Source organism: Osmia lignaria, chromosome 2 (assembly GCF_051020975.1).
Source record: "Osmia lignaria lignaria isolate PbOS001 chromosome 2, iyOsmLign1, whole genome shotgun sequence".
NCBI classification, from domain to species: Eukaryota; Metazoa; Arthropoda; class Insecta; order Hymenoptera; family Megachilidae; genus Osmia; species Osmia lignaria.
In genome coordinates this window covers 11,758,805-11,779,542 of record NC_135033.1, presented here as the reverse complement: position 1 = coordinate 11,779,542, position 20,738 = coordinate 11,758,805, and the positions used below count along the sequence as shown (strand labels likewise).

At 37.5% G+C, this 20,738-nt stretch overlaps 3 protein-coding genes across 12 annotated transcripts in view; 2 read left to right on the top strand and 1 right to left on the bottom strand.

Moving 5' to 3' along the window:
• The window catches only part of LOC117606873 (zwei Ig domain protein zig-8), a 146,343-nt gene extending 143,574 nt beyond the window's left edge, over window positions 1-2,769 (top strand). For 3 of the 4 annotated variants that reach the window (XM_034329869.2, XM_034329867.2, XM_034329866.2), the window contains 2 exons: window positions 1,562-1,704; window positions 2,628-2,769. In XM_034329869.2, the coding sequence (XP_034185760.1) occupies window positions 1,562-1,704; window positions 2,628-2,749 (265 nt within the window). In that variant the 3' untranslated portion in view covers window positions 2,750-2,769. Of the gene's footprint in view, window positions 1-1,561; window positions 1,705-2,276; window positions 2,578-2,627 lie in introns of those variants that run through there. The other variant, XM_034329872.2, reaches the window with a different exon arrangement.
• Crzr (corazonin receptor) lies at window positions 2,753-19,213 on the top strand. Of its 4 annotated transcripts, XM_034329864.2 has the most exons (7): window positions 2,753-3,854; window positions 3,935-4,000; window positions 14,020-14,719; window positions 17,728-17,911; window positions 18,018-18,226; window positions 18,372-18,493; window positions 18,975-19,213. In XM_034329864.2, exons 3-7 carry the CDS (start codon window positions 14,096-14,098, stop codon window positions 19,096-19,098), a joined length of 1,263 nt encoding a protein of 420 aa, XP_034185755.2. In that variant the 5' UTR covers window positions 2,753-3,854; window positions 3,935-4,000; window positions 14,020-14,095; the 3' UTR covers window positions 19,099-19,213. The 4 variants fall into 4 exon arrangements, with proteins under 4 accessions (XP_034185755.2, XP_034185753.2, XP_034185751.2 ...); XM_034329862.2 differs by lacking the exons at window positions 2,753-3,854; window positions 3,935-4,000 and adding an exon at window positions 11,701-12,562; XM_034329860.2 differs by lacking the exons at window positions 2,753-3,854; window positions 3,935-4,000 and adding an exon at window positions 11,701-12,780 and having other exon boundaries at window positions 18,975-19,212.
• On the bottom strand, window positions 15,767-17,462 carry LOC117606875 (uncharacterized). 4 transcript variants are annotated; one of them, XR_004582085.2, is made up of 5 exons: window positions 17,278-17,462; window positions 17,024-17,191; window positions 16,362-16,824; window positions 16,007-16,118; window positions 15,769-15,907 (listed from the first exon to the last, which is right to left on the bottom strand). XR_004582085.2 is itself a non-coding variant. In XM_034329876.2 (4 exons), the coding sequence occupies exons 2-3, from the start codon at window positions 17,165-17,167 to the stop codon at window positions 16,366-16,368; spliced, it is 603 nt and encodes a 200-aa protein (XP_034185767.1). In that variant the 5' UTR covers window positions 17,168-17,191; window positions 17,278-17,462; the 3' UTR covers window positions 15,767-15,907; window positions 16,362-16,365. The 4 variants fall into 4 exon arrangements, 2 of the variants coding, with proteins under 2 accessions (XP_034185767.1, XP_034185765.1); XM_034329876.2 differs by lacking the exon at window positions 16,007-16,118 and having other exon boundaries at window positions 15,767-15,907; XR_004582084.2 differs by having other exon boundaries at window positions 16,007-16,824.
• Window positions 19,214-20,738: the final 1,525 nt, after the last annotated feature.

Genomic DNA, 20,738 nt, shown 5'->3' with positions numbered 1-20,738 from the left:
AAATTAATTTGTTTCAATCGATTAATATTATTGAATTCTATTTTTAACGTTGTTATTACGAAAGGAAACAGAGATTTACACAAAGTAATACATAGAGATCAAATTATACATAGGATTTTCCTGTTCAAAGAAAAACAGCAGTTTCCTCCGCGTGCAGAGTGCAAGTTATCAATCTTAATTCGTCAGCTGACTGGACTTAATCTGACATAATCTTCATGTTACGGTGAACGTATTACTTACGCGAACACATTAATTAATTTCACGTTCGTTCTTTTGCTCAATAGAGAAACGTGATCCATCAATCCGTCACAGCGCTGAAACCAAAGCTTGGAAAGTCATGTTGTATTATCTAACGATGCTTTGTCCTATGCTTTATTGTACATACATACATATACCGTGTACCTATGCGTGCCTTGATGTGTGTATTTAATAGGATCAATTGAAATTTAGATCACCGAAATGATATATGATCAAGAATATTCAACGTTTCTCTCTTAATCTTCTTTTTTTTAATTTTTGTCTATTCAAGTCTAACGAAGAACATCTCATTCCTCGTTATCGGTCCATTTCACTTGAAACGTAAGACGAAGGAATGGTGTTTAATTGAAAAACTTTCCACCACTGCAATTTGTTCGATATCCCCGGTTGAGGACGATGGCTCGTTGATCCACGGTGTTAAGTAACCCCTGGTTTCTTTCAGTTTCGCCTTAATGCACCGGCAGCTGCTGCATTTCTCTGTAATCGTTGTTATTTGTCTTTGTTCGAACGTTTCCTTTTTCCTCTTTGCTAATTGCATCGGGAGTAGAGGAATGCGTTTCTTACCGAGGTAATGGGATTAACACTCTGCCGGAGAGTTGTAAATTTGTCCACCAAACAGTTCTGTAATTTCAATGACATGAAAAATGTTTTCCGCCAGTAGCACGAATAATAAACGTGATTGAATCATCTCGTTTTAGTAATAAGTACGAATGATTTAATTGCTCGAGCTATTATTTCAATCTGCAATTTGGTTGACATATTTAAATAATTTTGTATTATTACTGGTGATTTAACTGGCCTGGTTAGTTCAGTCCAGATTAACCTGTAACTATCAAGAGTTAAATCATTCGAATCGGATGATTCATCAAAGAATTACACACTGTCTGCCCCAAAGAAGAGAACGATAGAGAAAATAACTTTCCCAGAGACCTAATGCCAACAATTAATAACAATAAGGAAGCGAAGCGAGGGATATTATCCAGTGGCAAAAACATTCCTCTCTTTTTTCTGAACGTCACGAAACGTAATTGCAAAAAGTTCTTCGTAATCCCTATCACTTTTTCAAGCCTGCGAGCTCAAAAATGGTTGAGCTGGTCATTTCGTCTGTTCTGTGATTCAGAATAGCGACGTGTATTAAACGAACGATGAGGAGAAGCAAAGCTAGAAAGGAGGAAATATAAAATCTGCAGGATGATATCTAAAAAATCGGGCTGCTCGTTTGTTACGAGTACGCTGCCGCTCGGTGTTTTTCAGCAGGAAAAGTTCGGAATTGAAATTTCAACACCATGTACGGGTGTTTCAGCGTGAAAACGAACCTAATGGAAGAGGGGGCCAATTCAACACTCAGCATAGCGAGGGTGGGACCAGCTGACAGCGGAAACTACACGTGCCATCTCACTACCATGCCTAATCAACCTGCCACCGTTCACGTGCACGTGCTGAACGGTGAGAATAATTTTTCTTTTTAATTAATTTATTAATTATTTATTTAATTAAAATCTATTCAGTCTTTTCGAATCTATGAAAACTTTTAAAACGACCAAACTTGTCCTTTTATTTGATCAACTGGATAAAGCAGATTTAATCGAATGCAACTCGTATTTTATCGACTTTTAACAGCATTTATGGCGTTGTCCCGGGTCACTCGACAATTTCGTTTCACTCGATGTCGCTTATTTCAACGCTGTTTCACACAATCGTAAAAAGTTCGACGATTGCATGTAAATTAGAAATCGATGCAATATTTATCAGCGGTTCGACCAGGAATTTATATACAAATTCATGTTTGTTAATGTTTCCCCGTTTCTTCTTTATGCGATCTGTATACGTATCTTTCTATTTGTTGCGAATCGTACGATTTGATAAAATTTTACAATTTATCTCTGAGGTAGCTTTTACTAATGCAAAAAAGTCACGAGAAACGATAGGCAACGATCTTTATAACGCTGTTAGAACAAGAAGCACTTGCTCAACGTTAAATATCATGTAATATTTATGCATACTGCGGTTAATTACAGGTTTTCGTGACGAGAAAAGTAAAGGAAGTATCAGAGAACGTAGCTTTCATGATATGGCTGCAAAATTATAACAATCTTAAGTACAATGCACAACGAAGCGTGATAAGATAAAAAGAAGTTATCGCGACGAGTACAATGTTTTTCACTGTAAATGTAGAAAGTTCTGGGCATGCAGTAAATAAAATGTTCATTTATCTGAAGAGTACTCTATATTTGAGGCACTAATTATTAGAATCATTAGCCAATGGGTCCCACACATTGCAGGACACCTTGTCCATATACCTAATATGGTAACACAGTCGAAACGATTCGTTAGCTTGCAGTGTTTGAGTGTACGTACCGGTGTTTCAGGAGAAAGCTTAGCCGAGCTGCATCACGGCTCGACGGATGGCGTCGGGACGAACAGCGTCGCCAGGTCGTTGCTCCTCCTTCTATCCATACTTCTTGGTCGGATGCAACAGATGCTCAGATGAAGGCCCGTTATCTCCCGGACAATTGCGAAATAAGCATCGTGCCGCTCACGTCGCGACGACGGACATCGTCGCGACGCTGCGACACAATACGGACTTTTATATTATCGCTGGAAAAACGGACGTAATGGTGTGGATGTGTAAACACCGAAAAACAAGCGTGAGAGTGAGAATGAGTGAATAGATGGAGGTTGAAGGAAGAAGACAGGAAAAAGAGGATTGAAACGTTGTAGGAGGGTGGATCAAAGGGAGGGGAGAGGTTGGCAGCACTGATCCTGCATTGTTCTTGGTTTCTGATTGAAAACGACTCTTTCCGCCTCGCTATACACGCCGGTTTCCGCTTCAATGGTGAATTCTCGCGTTAGTCGACTTCGTACCCTTATTCTAAGAATCTTTCATCAAGAACACGAGAATTTTTAGCAATAAATAATGATTATCTTGTTTAACGATTGAAGAGAATTTTTGAATGGCACTGAAATTGAATTATTTCCTCAAGATAACAAATGGAAAGCTTCATTTATGAAATAGAACGATTGTATCTTGGATAATTACTATATGTCTGATTAGACGTTGATCTTTTCTACTGTGACAGTCAAGATACTAAATTCTGATGAGTTAACTCTTCTCTGATTAACAACTGTACCACATATGGCCATATAAATTGTTTGAAATGAAATTTACTTTGCTGACCATTTTTACTACGGTAAAGTAACAGCATTCAGTGGACTTAGGCTGTCAAAGTGACGTTTATTCGAAGAAGAGAAGTATGTATATTTGAGTCGAAGCAATTGCAAATGGAAATTTATGTGATACAGATCAAATGTTTGTAAAGTATGTAAAGGATGTAGTGTGAAAGATCAAATTATCAACTGCCAACCTGATCCCAAACTCATCACTTTTGTTAGTGATACAAAAGCAAAGTTTTAAGCGGTGGCGTTTTACATAAAGCCATTTTCGTTCGACGTTTGTTGATCTGTTATTCGAGGGATCGAAAATTTGAATGATTCACGAGAAATCGAACATCTGTACGAAGGCAGATCGCCCAGTAATACTTGGATTCAACATAAATTCAAAGTTCTCTCCGATGGTGAGATTTATGAAATATATGGTATGCGTTTTACAACACTTTGTTCCCTTTCTTTACCTTCCATTACCTTTTTCATGATTGTAGTACTTATTTATTTTCAGATATAATTGAAGGTGTAGACTGTGAGATGTAGATTTGATTTAAACGGGCTGAGCTAAGGGACACAGGTAAGTGACAGAAATTTAAGTTAAATTATCTATAAATTTTCTGGATGATATCAAAATATATAAAATTAAAAAATTTCAAAGCCCAGGTAACAAGCATATTGTCTTCGACTGAAATTTCAAGTCCAAAGTTCAATTTTTTCATAAAAATACAAGTACCATGGATATAAATAGTCTGAAATAATAATAGCTAGACATGAAATGATGATTGCCAGAGTTTCCGAGTCTCAACGGATGAAGGAGGGTCGAATATTTAACCCCTGTTTCCGGCCATTTTCACACAAATGTGTTGCTCTCCCGAGAAGTTGTATGATAAATGACTATTGGTTTTCGTTGTCTAGTTGCTCCTATTTGTAGCCATTTGTATCCGCGGGTAGTACACGGTACACATCTTTTTCAATTTTAAACTAAACTTTGAAAGAATTGAAAATTCCTGTCGAAGACATTTATTTATTGGCTTCAGATTGTACACCTATCATCCGGGCTAAGAATCATTCGAGGGACATTTTCTTCGACAAATTTCCTCATCTCCGCAGTCGCATTGAAAACCAACAACGCTTAATCTTGAAATTTCCGGTCCGCAAACAAGATAACATAGGTGCACCATCGAGATCTTAGGAAAAATATTCCCCGTCCTGGCAGGTTTTCGGTTTTAGAGAAGATCGCTCGTAATCGTGTACTAGCTCGCAGGAATTCGTCGTCCTGGAGTTACTCGCACTCAGGACGAGATTGCCTCTTTCCCATCGGAAACGTCCACTTCTCCTGGCTGGCTGGACAAACTGGACCCCGCAACGAACGACTTGCAGGGAGTGTTCAACCAGCCGGAGATTGAAGTTCCAAAAGGACACCGCGCAAACTACCCGCTGCGAGCTTGCTCTCATTTCTCGTTCTACATAAGGGAAGTCCCATAGAGCGTAACTCGACGATCCGACAGATTGGACGTCGCTTCATCGATCCTCCTTCATTCTCAACCGTAGAATCTCCGGCAACTCTATTCGCCCTAGAATAGACAACATTTACCAGTCAGATATCTCTCTCTGCAAACTTCTACCCCTCTTTCACCGTACGATTCAGATGACGTTCGAAAGTTTGTTAATAGCATCCATTTGGAAAATCATAAGTGGACTCGTGCATAGAAAGCAATCACGAGCCTATGATGTAGATTCACCATAATAATCTCGATTAATTTGTCTGAAGCGAAGGTTTATTTTATAGGAATCTTCGTCTGGATAATATTATATTAACCTCCACATAACGAATCACAGGGTTGTTAGAACTATTTGAGTTGCTGTTTGACGTTTAGTTGATTTCAGTTAGTGAATAACCCGGGGCAAAGCAAGGGATCCAACTAGGCCTCGGGCGATCGCGTGCCCGTCGATCTTTTCCATGTTCACCGGGTTTCATGCACCGTAAAATCGATTGTAAGTGAACCGCCGCATGAACAGACAGGAAGGCTGATTAGACAGCCTCTTAAAGTAATTCCACGAAGAAGCTTGCGCGATTTAGGTCAACTTCTGAAACCTTTCAACAAGGCGACGCTTCCTAGAAACGCATTTTTATTTTACTTCAGTCAGTGACTTAAGATGCAAAAAGGGTAGACATGCTTTTTTCCAGACACGCCCAGGTCTCCCCCTGGGACTCCCAAAATCGTGACCCCTTAGCTTCAGTCTAAGAAAAGATATATTAAAAATGCGACAAGATTGTTTCACTTAAAATTGTTCCAGGAAATTGTGGAGCTTGGGGCAAAAATCGAGATTATTGAAAATATTTAATTAGAAACAGATGCCCTTAAAATCGCGTTCATAATATTTTGAAAATGATTAAGTGTTTCGCCCGGAAAAAGTGCTAGGGGCAATCATGGTTTTATTTAAAATTGGGTCTGCACTATTTTATTTTAATTTTAATTAAGGAATTTTAAAACTTCACGGAACAGTTTTATTCGTGGAATTAAGCAAAGCAGAAAACGATGACAAGAACGAGGAGGAAAGTTCTCGAGCAAAATGTTCCTTCGTTGAAAGACAAGCAGAAAGAAAATGACAAGGAACATTTTTCTCCCTACTCTGTTGCGCTTTCAACAGATGCATTTCTTATCTTTATCCCTGTTTTATCTTCAGAAACGATATAACCGGAACGGTACTACCTCGTGAACGAAATTTTAAGCGAATCAAGACTGGAAAAATTGGAAAAGAAGTTGAATGGGACGCAATTTATAGAAATCAGTAAATGCTATAGAAGCAATAACGTCGCCCAGATTTATCTTAGATTCGACGAATTTATGTTTTCTTCGATCGTTGTCCGTTTTTGTATTCTCCCAAAAATCCTCTTATATCATACTGAATTTTCATTTAAAAAACTCTTTCCTTATTATTTATAAAAGTTTATAAACTTCATCTTACATATTTACAATTACAGCAGAGCATGTTAATCGTTGCAGTGAAATAATAAATGCGGTGCAACCTACGAACTATTCACAACCACAGATGAAAACATAAATATCAATCCCAAGGGGTGCAAACTGGTAAAACAGAAGAAACACGAATGAGAAAAAAAAAGAAAATAGAAGAATCCACGTTATCGGATAAAATTCTCGTTTGTTCACGTTTAAACGTTCTCGCGTTGGATACACCTTTCAAGGTGCAAGGTAGAATATTTTTCTTCGTATTCCACGCTTTCCAGCAAGCGCGCACCCCTTATCTTTATCCCGCATTTACCTTCATAGGCGACGTTTTTCAATCGCCTTCTTCTTTTCCACTGCTCCTCTTTTTTTCCACCCTTCCGAAAGGCAGACCTCGCTGAAATTAAAATAAAAAATGAATTAAACGAAACTGGTGAACAATAGCGTCCTACCAGCATAAAGAGTCATTTGAATGCCTTAAATGAATAATATGGAGGAAATTGAAACTTGCAGCTATTATGAAAATTCTAACAAAGGTGATTTCGTATGTATTTTAAAACTCATAATTCATCATTTTTGATGATAATGAATTTTTAAGTAAAATTGGAATCAAGTATCAGATGTATTAATTAAAAATTTTGCAATTACCTAATAATAATATAAATAACCCGGATGTGGTGAAAATTCGAAATGAAAATTTTCCAATTCACGTGTAACAATTTATCTTTCTATTTAATGCTCAGTTTGATTAGTTACCAAGTATTGTTAATTATCATTATGTTGGCTGAATGGATTCATTTCTGGTATCGTTGGTGCAGGTCTTGAATGTGGAAACTCAAGGGTGAAACGAAATCGCAACGATTTATAACGTCGTCGCGTTATCTCGCACGGTCCAGCTCGCTCGCGAGTGGTTCAACGCCGATATAACGCTCGTCTTTCCGCATCCGGGACACCAACCAGCCGGAAACGATTCCGTCTGCTCGCATATTCGCGCATCTACAATAGCCTCGGTTACAAGCATACTTCTGCTGAGAAGTTTCATACCAACTAATTTGTTGTTGCGTTACCGAACAAGTGTAGCAAAGTTTGATAACACAGGTGAAAGGGAAGAAAATTAACCCTTCTATAGATCATAAGAGAGAATAACAGCAAGGCTTTATATGATGGATCAATATTCAATTATTAAAACACTAGTGGCAAAATATTTGGATGAATTTTGAGAAGTAATGAGAATCCGATATCGTCTATGAATTATCTGAAAATCTAATCCGAACACAATAAAGCATTATAATTTTGATGGAAAAACTTCGTTAACGTCGACGAACCATTAGCCATGAATTTTCAACGTAGCCCGGCGTTCGAGTGGCGCGGACGACGGGAGAAAAGCAAAAACGTACCGAGGGAACAGAGAAACATGGTACGTGAGCTGCGTATGAAATATTGTGTTATTTCTAAGCTGCCTTAACTCGCGTTTCGTTCTACCGGATGCGTGTCACGTATCGCGGAATAAGAAGAAATAGAGATCACATTCGGCACAGCCGAGGCTGCCAAATAAAGTTTTCCCTCCTTGGAAAGTAACGAAATAGGGTGTCGTGTCGCGATTTGAATGGCAAGCTCGTTAATCGATCGGTTGATCGATCATACGTAAATGCACGCGGACAAGCGATGAATTTCAGCCCTCTTGCGCGATGAGACAGTGAAAAAGATTTACACGCACCAGGGTGGCTCGGTAAATGATGAACGGCGACCCAATATTCGATGCAATATTTCGCCTTTGCTTCTGTCCACGGGTCAAATAAATGACCAAACGATGACTCTCTGAGTGATATAATGTCGCCAGGGGGGTGGAAATGCTATGGGAGGAATAGGAGGTGCGAAAAAGTAAATCATCAGAGAGTGAACAGTTGAAAGGGTGAAATAGTCAGGGTAGGCTGATAAAAATGGATATGAACAACTAATTTCAGAATTAATTTTTTTTAATTTTCTGTGAAAAGCATCGAAACGTTGCGGTTGATTCAGCAAAATTTACAAACACAAACTGGCATCTTATAGCATTGTCGGTGGAGTTTATGAACGAAACAAGACGTGAAATACGACATCGTTTGCAGAACAATCTAATTTCCGTCCGTTGTGCAGTTCGGTGCTAAAGACAACAACATGCTCGATTCGAGATTGGCGACTTGGCGATTGGACTAGACGAACAGAATAGTTCGAACATAGGGACCAAGTTAAATTGGATGGACTCGTATCGAGGCTGGAAAACGTTTTGAGGTTGTGACCGATGCTAGCGAATCGACAAAGTTTATTAGAATCATTATACCCTGTCGTTTGTCTATCTATTGTACATAGCTACGAATCGCAAGAAACTTTCTTAAACGAAGTATGACCATTTTTCATGAATTGTAGATTTTTATTTTATAATGTCAGCTTAGATTATGTAAAATTCCAGAAGAATTGCATATGAAAATTCGGAATGCAACGAAACCGCAGCGTTGACGGTGAAACTCGCGGTAATTTGAAACTGCGATAACTGCAAAGCGAAGCCGAGCTACTTGACGTTGAAGTTATTACAGAAAGAAAAGTGGAACTACCACGAAACTTGTCTGACCAAGGAAACTTCTGTCTTCCGAGTTAGCACGAAACAGAAGCAAAATGATTGTACCTTCCGCCATCGTAACGCTCTAATTGTTAATGAACTTTGAATCACGAAACACAGGCGTATTAACGAAGGAACTTCCTCTAACTGATAATTATTAGTACTGCAGTTGCACCAAGTATGGATCCAACAATCGTATTACATAATTGATAGATTGCTCGAGTCCTTCACAATTGGCTTGACGATACAGTCAGTGAAGAAAGTTTATAATTATCTGTAAGGGTGGTTCATTGAAATCATGACAATTTTAAATTTAATTTTCGACCAAGGTGTTAACTAAAAATATAAAATCTCAGAAGTAAATGTTTATCAACCATCGATACGGGTTGGCGTAAATTTTGTCAAAATGAAACCAGTCTTACAGGACGCTTTTACGAGACGGATAACATTTTACGAGAGGTCGAACGAGCCGAGATATTTTATCGGAAAGCCTGTTATCGATGAAGTAAAAGCTCCCTAAAGCTTCGTGACACCGTGTACGATGTACTTGAAGATTTAGGCGTGCAAACCGCTGCGTCGACAAAAGAACACCTGGATTTGGATTACTCTCCTCTACGGTTGATTCACATCCCTTCGTAAATTTCGCGCACAGAATACTTCGGCTAGCCAAGAATACAGCGACGTGTGACACGTTATTTTATTGAAAGAATCTGGGTCGCGTTCCTGCTGATTTTAAAATTCACTCTTACAGTCTATTAAAAATAAATGTACAAAAGTACTTTTATTAACGTTCGATATTTCAATCTTCTTTCTTTATTTTAATATTGCAATAGCGAGGAATAAGGATCATGTTAATGTTATCTTTTTAATATATCACAGGGTCAAGTATCTGAAATAAAATCTAAGCAACGATAAGCCATGAATGGAATTGTTTTCGAGGGCCGTTTTATTTGTTCCCATGTTATTCAAAGGAGATTCTCTGTGGAGGCGAAAGCAACCGCAAGCGTTTAGTATATTGTGAGCCTTTCACAGTCGGCGCAATGAATAATGGAAGAAACAAAGTTAAGTGATCCATTCGCTCCAGCCTTGCTCCCTTACATTTCCACGCTTTCGTACAAATGTGTGCCCGATGCCAGCACCGCCTTAAATAAAATTTTCTATACCATATTTACTCTGTCCTGAATAATAAATAAAAACGTCGCGATAAGATATATGAATCGTACGTGAAAAGAATTGTATTACAAAAAAGAAAAAATAATTATTGCATATAATTCTTGTATTCGAAGAGTTAAAATTGAATTACAGTATCAGCGACGGAAGTCCTCGAGAACAGGAGTGAAACCGAAGAAAAGAAATAAGTAGACGATAAATCTCCGCGTAAGTTGTTAGATAGTTTTATGCGGCTCGTTAGAAAGTTTTCCAGGTTACTTCGCCGTATAACGTCAGGGTACTGCTAATTGTGCCGGTGGAATTTATCACGGGATTCAGGGCATAAAGCAAGGCGGTAAACGCAACCGCAATTTCGAAGGGATGAAGGTTCGCATCACCGCTGCACCGTTCATTGATCACGCCACTTCAAATTCGAGTCCTGGAGAATTTCACGCTCTAACTGCTGACTGAATTGCGAGATTAGGTATATGACTAAGAGGCCCGATACTTAGTTTTACATCCGGCCAACTTTACGATCCGTGACAGGCGTGCCGATCGTGTCGAGGAACGGAGACAATTATCATACGAATGTATGATACGGATCTTTGTCAAGTTTCTGACGATTGTAATTTAGCACTGTTTCGAAACTTCGCGGCTTCTAATTTGGATAATTTCTTTCATCTGATTATGTCAGAAAATTTGATGTTCCTTAATATCAACTCATTAAAAATCAAATGTTCTGAAACAAAATTACTTTATTTACTGTTCACGCGTTAAAGTGGATAAACGTACGGTAATGTTTTTCAACGGAAAATGCTATAGTAAAAGGGTTGAAGTAGCTGTTTCTGTTTCCTGAACCAGGCAAAAGAGTTCCTCACCCCCGTTACCCAGGCAACAGCTTTTTATGCGTTCGTTGATATTAAGCCGGAACGATGTTTAAACCATGAGTTCGCTCGCCAGCTTCCGCATCATTCCATCCCTCGGTCAAACAGCACCGTCGGGGATTTTGTAGGGGCTGATCACTTTTTTTCATTTCTCAATGTCGACTTCGTTCCCTCGCACGCCACAGAACACCATCCATATCCTATAGTATCCGCGTTTCATCGATACTTTTCTTCGTAATCTAACTTCATTTTTTTCTTTTTCATTTTTATTTCGATGCTTTGAAAGATGCGAAATTGCAATTTCCATGGCATTATGGAAAAATGAAGGAGATAGGGAACACAAGTTTTTAAATTTTGAAATTCTTATTTTATACACTTCCTGATGTAGGTATAATAATTACTACAGACTTTTAATCAACCGTATCATAAGTAATCATGTAAGACCATCGAATACCAACAAAAAAGACATTAATAAACCGGAAGTTGGTGAACTGATGAAAAAACCGCTAGAAACAGAAGGGCATTCGATTTCCAAGTGCCATTAACGACAACTTAATCGTGAGCCCGTTGGTAAACGTATCATTTGCGTATTAACATTTACATTGCTATGCAAGAGAAACGGAGAGAGAGGGAAAGATCAAAATAAAGGATAGAAAAACTAGCAAACAGTGTCAGCGTTGTCTTCCGCTCGACTCATCGTCAGTCGATTTCCGTACCGCGAACAAGTTACCACATCGAAAGTTCTCAAATATTTATAATAAAAATTCATAAAACTCCAGTTTAATTAACTGAGATCGTGAAATAAATGATCGTGACACAGTTATACAGTTGCCATCTTAAATAGAAAATAAAATAGAATTCTTATTTTAAAAGATTGCTAATACGAACTAGTGATAATTGTTAAGGATCAATAAACATTGTAATAAAAATTAATAATTTTATACGTTATAAGTAACTAAATCTACTCCAAAAAATGATTGCGAGTCTGCACAATGTGTAAATGAAAAATAAAATATTATTTTGGAAGTTTTGAAAATTTCAATTAGTGATAATTAATAAGGAAAAGTAAACGTTGTAAGGAAATCAAATTTTCTAGAAAAATGATGAGAAATGATCATAAGTTGAATTTACTTGTAATATAAGCAACGTTGCCTTCAGTTTTTATCAAGCCGATGATTATCGTTGATAATGACACCTCTTCGATCGTATAATACGTTCGAATGAAAAAGCAGCGAGCAAGAAAAGCGTCGCGGAAAAAAGCGAATAGCTTCTTGAGAACGGGCGTCGCGACGCTCTCTCGTTGGAACGATGTGAAAACGAAAGGAATTTTTTCGATGCAGCCCACTTTTTGCACTCACTATAAATTATCGTGTCCCGTTAATTTTGTTATCGGAGACAAAGCGGAAAAACGGATAGATACGAGAAGAATCTGACTGAGAATTTATTTCCTTTACCATTGAAAATTCTATTCGAATTCAAAGATGGATCCGGATGAACCGACGGGAGAAAAAGATTTTCAATGAAATTGTTTTTTCAAAGCTGTGAGTTCAACATTGAAAATTTGATAAGTGTGTTGTGATTAGTTTTAAATGGGAAAATTGATTAAAAATGAAGAAAATGAGTGAATGGTTTTGAAAACTATGAAAATAATGGATGTAGAAGAATTTATCGTTATACTGTGTTTTTTCAAAAGTACTGATGTTATTGAGTGTTAAATTTTCTTACAATAGTGCTACGATTTTAGAGGTAACTGAAACTGGTAAGCATAAGAATTAAAAAATTTTGAAGTTTTAAAAGTTTGGAATTTTGAGAGGAAACCATGCCTACCCTGGTTCTTAAATAGTTACGCCAATGATTTTTATTATCATATTACACGCTTGTTCCACTGTAATAGTCATCGTGTTGAAATAATGATAAATGACACCAGTTTTTAATTAATAAATTTAAATAAACACCACTTATCCTAAGGCAATAAATGTAAGGAAATAATTAAGTGCACTATAAATTTACAAGAAAATATTCATTCAAATTTATGGAATGATAAATTTTCATTCGAACAATACGTATATGCACTTTGCAATCTACTATATGTCACTTATTTATTTTAATTTGAATAAAGACCAAATTATTGTTTAATAAATATTTAATAACATTCACTGAATGTAAATATACAAACTATTTCTTATAGAAAAATGTGCAGATTCTGGAGTTTAAACATGTTTTATGCTTTAACTCTTATACAACGTTACAACTGTTAATTATATGTAACAAAAAATCATCATCAATCGGTTTTTATGAAAATACGAATTCATGAATATGAACCATAATGAAAGTGTAATTACTTTATTATACAACAAATTAAACTGCTCGGTTAAATGAATGGAAAAAAGGAACAAAGAATTGATCTGAAATGGTAATGATGCTTGCACAATGCAGTATATTACATGAGTTTATCCGCAAAAAGTCACGATTAGGTATTTCGTGTTGGTATCTTCTTTTTTTCTTTAATGTTTCTTGCTGCATATTTTGTATACTTAGACTCAATTAGGAATTGAAAAGAATGAAAATAACAAGCACATAGTTCTTCATTGTTAAAAATTCCACACCAGTGCACGTCAGTGATGAAACACCGGAATGTGTTTATACATTGAATCACTTGCAATCATAATACCACGACTGAAGCATTTGAATCGCAAATAGGGAACTGTTTTTTTCACGATTCTATGATCAAGCAAACAAAGGGAAACGGATCAATGTCGGGGTTGACCTAACTTCCGTTTATTGGTAACACACGTACGAACAAACTCATTGTCGATAAAATGAAGATTATTTATTTCTTCCATCCACTGTAACACAAAACCCCTAAATATTATTATAATATTAATAATAACAGTACAAGAACCATTCTAAAATTACATATCTCATCTTCTTTATTCCAAACAAAATTTTAACCATCTCCAAATTTTAAATAATTCTAACTCAGTCTCTAATTTTACAGATCAGCAACCCTGTCCAACGAAGCCACCAATGAAAAGGACAATGATTAGAAAACCGAAATCAAAGTAACAGAGAAAATGACAGCGTACCATAAATCACCAGCAGACATTCCGTGGATGTTATTACCAGCCTGCGACAATTTGACCGACTTCGTGGGTCATTCCCGTGGCCTTGACTTAGCTCTTGACCTGCGACCAGAGCGCAACATCAGCGAACTCGACCACCTGTTCCACTTGGAGACTTTAAACAACGTAACATGTCTGGAACACGCTCCTCAACTAACCAGCGGCACTTTTCTCAAAGTGATCGTATTATCTGTCATGGCGTGCCTAAGTTTCATTGGAAATGTAGCAACCATCTGGTCGATCGCGAGGAACCGTCGAAGACAGCACAGTTGTTCTGCGATCTACACCTTGATCCTCCATCTAGCTGTGGCTGATTTATTGGTCACGGTGTTCTGTATCGGTGGTGAAGCTATGTGGAGCTATAGCGTTGCATGGATATGGGGAAACGTGGCGTGTAAGATGTTCAAATTCTTACAGGTGTTCAGTTTGTACCTGAGCACTTTTATTCTGGTGCTGATCGGAGTGGACAGGTTTATAGCTGTTAGGTTTCCTATTAAGGGACTGAATACCGCTCATAGGTGTCTGAGACTGGTCGCTGTTTGCTGGGTATTGTCATTCATCTTGGCTACTCCTCAGGTAAGAATTTATTTTTATTTAATTCTTTAAAATTCAAATTTTTTGAAATTTAATAGTTAGCCTAATACTTACAATTAAGTTTCTACCTCGAGCTCTGTTTTTTTTTTAAATATTCATGCAACGTGGAAAGTACCTTTATCGTTTCCTAATTTGATAATCATTAGCAGAAATTGCTGTCGCGAAAACTAGATTCACACACGAATTCTAACGAACTTCGGAAGATTCGTCTACTCCCGGGCCAAATGAGAAGATCGATCCGTGAAACGAAGCAGTTTGAGTGGCTCGTTCCGTCGCAATTAAAAAGCAATTTATAGCAGCTGACATTCGGCTACCGGCAGAAATCCAACGGATAAATTAAAAGTTTACCTAGTACCTTTCTTTTTCCTTAAATAAATGTCGAGGACGTAGATACGAGAAATGTCAGGGAAAACCAGACGTTCAGAGTATGAAAATAGAAATAATATTCATATAACCATTCGTCTGGTAAATAACGAGTAATTGCGTTACATCCGTAACCGTGGAAAAACTTATCTATTAGTATAATATTGAGTCAGAGTGGGGAGAGAAAAAAAAAGTGTCGCGAAAACCAGTTTCTCTGCTCTGATCAATGTTTTTCTCCCCCGGACAGCTTAGCATTTATCGAACTTAACGCTTAATTAACGCGTTCGATACGCTAATTAAAAAAATTCTCGTTAACCATACCAAGGATCTTATTTAACGTTATGGTAATTTTTCAATGTACCTGGATACTATCCAATTGCCTGCTCATCGCAGGAATTAATTAACTTTATTCTGCGAAGTGTTTTATCACCGATTTTAAAATGATAAACCTACGAATGTGTACATATTTATTTATGAGCTTTTTGTGCACTTCGATTCTGAAAAAGAATCATTAAAATTAATTGGCCAAAAAATTTGTATATTTTTACTCTCAAAAACATTATTACAAGATTACTATTAAATTAGACAAAATAGAATATTGTATAAAGAGTAACATGCACTCGAAGAGACACGTTTGGAAGAAATAAACAGATAGCAGTAAAAACTCGTATACACTTGATAAGAATATAAATACGTTCAAAAATAATTATCTTTCCAAAGATACATTTTCCATGAAGAAAGTTGCTTTTCGAATCTTCCATATCGACGACAATTCAAGGAACTTTATTCCTACCAATTCTTGTCCCACTAGAAAACACATTAATCAATTAAAAAATGATAAGACTAGATTTGTAATTACTAATTCTTGCAACTTTGTTCGCAACAAATTTCAATCACTTCGCCTACCCTGCTTTTCTCATTTTTCATCCCCAACAAACGCTCTTTCCGCGAATTTCTTGCTAATTACGTTCGTTACAGTTTTCCTTCTACTAAATTTCTTCCATCCCTTGCAAACCCGCTTCATCAGTCCAACAAAATAAATTACAGTTACTCGGATAAATTGCTGCTATTTCAAGCTCTGCATTGTCACCCCCTCGAGATTAACGCTTCTACTACTTACACCCCTAACCACTTATCATTTTTTATTAAAGAAACAATCCTTGAAATCGGTTTCTTTTCCTTGTTCTAATAAGGAACACTTGTTCTCTTTGAAATATGTTATCAGTTATGATTGTGCCACCATAGAAGAATACGAACTTACGTTTCTAATCGGTTATCGAGGATACGGAGGACACGGAACTACGCTCGCTCTCCTCGTAAGCCTCGATTGGCAGTTCCATAGATTTCGTCTCCTCAAAATTGTCAACAGTTCGAGGTGTTATGGCTCGCTTCATTCTACATTGATCGCGTCTGTTTATGATACCGCCGCATTTACACCTCTTCTTCTTCCTTCTCCTGCGTCTTCGTTTCCGTCTCCTCGACTTTCTCCTCTTGCATCTGCAGTATTTCTTCGTTCGCCTTCTCCTCCTTCGTCTGCGCCGTCGCTTCTTGCATTTACACCCCATCTTCTTCTGCATTTTCGTTTTGCGACAAATGTCCAACAGGTTCACCTCCTGCTCCGCGATCTCCTGTAGTCTCATCTCGCTGTTGGTTGGTAGGATATAGTGGCCGCCATTCTTCTTCAGGATCCCGTAAGCCACGCCGCGTTTCAAAGCTGTTTGCATCTGTTGGCGAACACCATTTAGGGAAAAGTAAAGTGTAGGAAAAAGATAGCTTACACGGCGAATATTCTATTGTTTAATTTCCTCAAGGGATTATTTTACTTAAGTTCTAATTAAGTTCTAATAGATGGTATTTTTATTTTTACCAAATTTCGTTTATCATTTTTGCAATATTTAACAATAAGGATAAGGAATATCTAACCTGACGACGGGCCGCATCCGGAGAAATGTCATAGATGTTCGAGATGTAATTCAAAATTTCTTTTGAAGTCGAGCCTTTCAGTTCTCGAAGGTTTCTGATCGCCGTAACGACCAGCGCGAAAATTTTAGCTGAATCGTTCACCATGGTTGTAACTACGGGATCTTCGGACTGCAGTTAAGGGGTGTCAAATGAATGTATTTAAACTCAAAGTAATTCTTCAAAATCTTGCAATTTTAATTAGAACTATCATCTACCTTAACAACCAAAATAATAAACCGATGCTTGGACAGTCCGTGCACCTGTTACTTCCACAAATTCTTTTCATTGAGACCGAAGGAACTTGTCAATCCATAATTAGACAAATTTAAGCTTTTTTCAAAAAGACACGATGAATTTTCCGTTTGAAAACGTTTAGCCAAAATTTCTATTCTGCCACATTTCTGATGAATAGGCGACGATTCAGCAGTTGTTTACAATTGAACGATGATGTTTCGAGCGTGTTCGGGTTTGCGAGAATTAAACGAAGAAAAATATTGGAACGATATTTAAAAATTCTAATCGAAATAAAAAAAAATCAAATTAAATTTTACTATATCTTTTTTTCTTCTTCATTGTTTTAACCTTAAGTTTCAAATTCAGACCATGTCAGACTTTCTATCTTTCAAAATAATCCATTTGATAATTTTCTTTTCTTTTATTTACAGGTTATTATATTCCACATTGCTCGAGGACCATTCATTGAAGAATTCACACAATGCGTGACCCATGGTTTCTACACAAAAGCGTGGCAGGAACAACTCTACGTATCCCTAAGTTTATTCTTCATGTTCCTTCTTCCACTAGCCATTCTTATCGCCACCTACGTTTCTACTGTAATCACAATTTCTCGTAGGTGTATTTCAATTTCAAACCTTCAGCTCGAAATTTAAAAGATATAATTTTAAACAAATGATGGCTTTTAAAAATATATACCTTTGTTTAAAATGAATTTCAGGAAGCGAAAGAATGTTCAAACTTGAGTTAACCAACAACAATTTATATCACGTGAATAGAAACATAAATGTAAATCGAAGAAAATTAATGCATCGAGCAAAAGTGAAATCATTGAGGATCAGCGTGGTGATCGTGGCAGCTTTTGTGCTTTGGTGGACACCGTACTATACGATGATGATAATACTTATGTTCCTTAATCCTGACAAACGCGTAAGTATATTTTTATTAACATTGCAAGTGCAAAGTTAAGAGGTGATATATGAATTACTTGAATTTTTCCAAGCTTAGTTTCTGTAAAATTAGTTTCAAGTATTTGAAATCGATACGTTCAATCCTTGAAGTTCGATATTTACAGCTCAGCGAAGAATTACAAAGCGGAATATTCTTCTTTGGTATGAGCAACAGTTTGGTGAATCCTTTGATATACGGCGCATTTCATCTCTGGCCACCAAGAAAGCGTCAGAGTTCTTTTCACAGGTAAATCCTTTCTTTTAATAACGCGGAAACATGTCTATGAGTGACGCTGAGATGTTGTACGCATGCTCGAAAACAAGGCAGAAAAATGTTATATGTGTACTCTTACAATGATAAATGACCACTCAATTAGCGCCAGTGTTGGTCGCCGTGGGGTTTTAGTCAATAGGAATCTGGCGGCAAAAAAAAGGAACTAAATTTTGCAAAAATTTAAATTTAAAATTATTTTTCACGCGACTTTACTTACCTTTACTTACCTTTACTCGAGCAGTGGCCATAAGTATTTTATTTATAATATATTTATCAAATGTTAACTGATTAATTCCCCGTGCATAGCACGGGGCGTTCCACTAGTTAATGTAAAAATACAAAAAATCATTTTTAAGAAAGGAAAAGGTTATTCGATGAGATTGTGAATATGTTAAGAATTAATGAGAAAATAAATATTTTATACATTATAAGATAATTATAATGTCCCTTTCAGAGATTTGTCAACGACGCAACGCCGAATTACACCGACGATCAACAACGAGAATGGCTGTAGACGAGAATCACGTGAAACGCGAATACCAATTCTTTCCAAAAGTAATTCAAATACTGGTATCTGAGAAGATCTAAGAGTACACAGGGTGTCTCATACAACGGGGGCAAGCTATAGCTATGTCAATATTATAATTCTTATTATTATATTATAATAAAATATTGTACTACAATTGTTTCATTAATAAACTGTGAAACATGTTAACTAAATCCCCCTTGTTGCAAAACGAGAAATCGCAATTTCTTGCTATAAAGTAGTTGTTTCCTGCTGAAGCGCATCAGTCTACCTTCTGACATTCCCATTTTTTGACCATAGTCCCATCTATGCAAAAATGGATCAAACTATTCGACGTGTTACCGATCGATTTGCTTTCCTTCTTTCTTTTATTAATACGTAGCGCCATTTATCGGAAAGAAGGGGAAGTTACACGACAATTTACCGACTGCCGGAGGAACAATCGATAAGTCGACAACTTATTTCTTTTCTCAACACTAAATATAACGGTAGGCTGTTCCCTACATTCTCTTCAGCCGTACATTCTTTTCATCCCTACATTCTTTTCATCCATACATTCGTTCCATCCCTACATTCCTTACATCGCTTCATCCCTTACATCTCTGCATCCCTTACATCTCTGCTTCACTTACATCCCTGCATTCCTCACATCTCTACATCCCTTACACCTCTGCAGTCCTTACATTCCTGCCTTCTTTATATCCCAACATCCCTTACATCCTTGCATCCCTTACATGCCTGTAACCTTTACATCCTTCTATCACTTATATTCCTGTATTCCATACATCCCACGACCTCCCTGAAATTGAGTTGAAATTTTTGCGGCTATAAGGCCTGCAGTTTTATACAAATTTAGTTCCTTTTTTCGCCACCAGAGGGCGCTGATTCGACATCGAAATTTTAGTTCACATTTTTCCCGACAGAGGGCCAAAAATAGAGCAGGGTTTAGTTCCTTTTTTCGAAACCAGAGGGCGCTGATTCGACATCGAAATTTTAGTTCGCATTTTTCCCGCCAGAGGGCCAAAAATAGAGCAAGGTTTAGTTCCTTTTTTCGAAACCAGAGGGCGCTGATTCGACATCGAATTTTAGTTCGAATTTATGTCTCTAGGGGGCGCTGTTTTTTCGAAATTTTCGCGAAATTCTCAAACTTTACTTACCTTTACTTACCTTAACTTACCTTTACTCGAAGCAGTCTTTATAATATATTTATTATAAGGGATGCAGAGATGTAAGGAATGTAGGGATGAAAAGAATATAGGGATGAAAAGAATGTAGGGATGAAAGGAATGTAGGGATGAAAAGAATGAAGGGATGAAAAGAGTGTAGGGATGAAAAGAATGTAGGGATGAAAGGAATGCAGGGATGAAAAGAATGAAGGGATGAAAAGAATGTAGGGACGAAAAGAATGCAGGGATGTAAGGGTTGCGGAGATGTAACGAGGCGAGGGATGTAAAGAAATCCCGCAGGGGTCCGGGACTGGGGCCCCGGTCTCCATTGCACGCGGCCGGTGGAGTACCGGCATCGGGTGTGGTCCCCGATTTCGGCGGAGTTTGGCATATGGCGGTGGGTCAAAGGACCCTCTCTACCGCCCTAGTACAGGCCACCGTGGTGGTTTTAGTGGGTAAGAATCCCACACTACCTCCAGCCCCTCCCCAGAGGGGCTGAAGGTGTCTTTCTGAAGATTTCCACCAC

Excerpts from the sequence above, each read along its gene's own strand:
- Crzr (XM_034329864.2), top strand. The coding sequence starts at position 14,096 with ATGACAGCGTACCATAAATCACCAGCAGACATTCCGTGGATGTTATTA. Across the intron at positions 14,720-17,727 it reads TCATCTTGGCTACTCCTCAG|GTTATTATATTCCACATTGC; the intron begins GTAAGAATTTAT and ends TTTTATTTACAG. Across the intron at positions 18,227-18,371 it reads TCCTTAATCCTGACAAACGC|CTCAGCGAAGAATTACAAAG; the intron begins GTAAGTATATTT and ends CGATATTTACAG.
- LOC117606875 (XM_034329876.2), bottom strand. The coding sequence starts at position 17,167 with ATGGTGAACGATTCAGCTAAAATTTTCGCGCTGGTCGTTACGGCGATC. Across the intron at positions 16,825-17,023 it reads CGGATGCGGCCCGTCGTCAG|ATGCAAACAGCTTTGAAACG; the intron begins GTTAGATATTCC and ends GTTCGCCAACAG.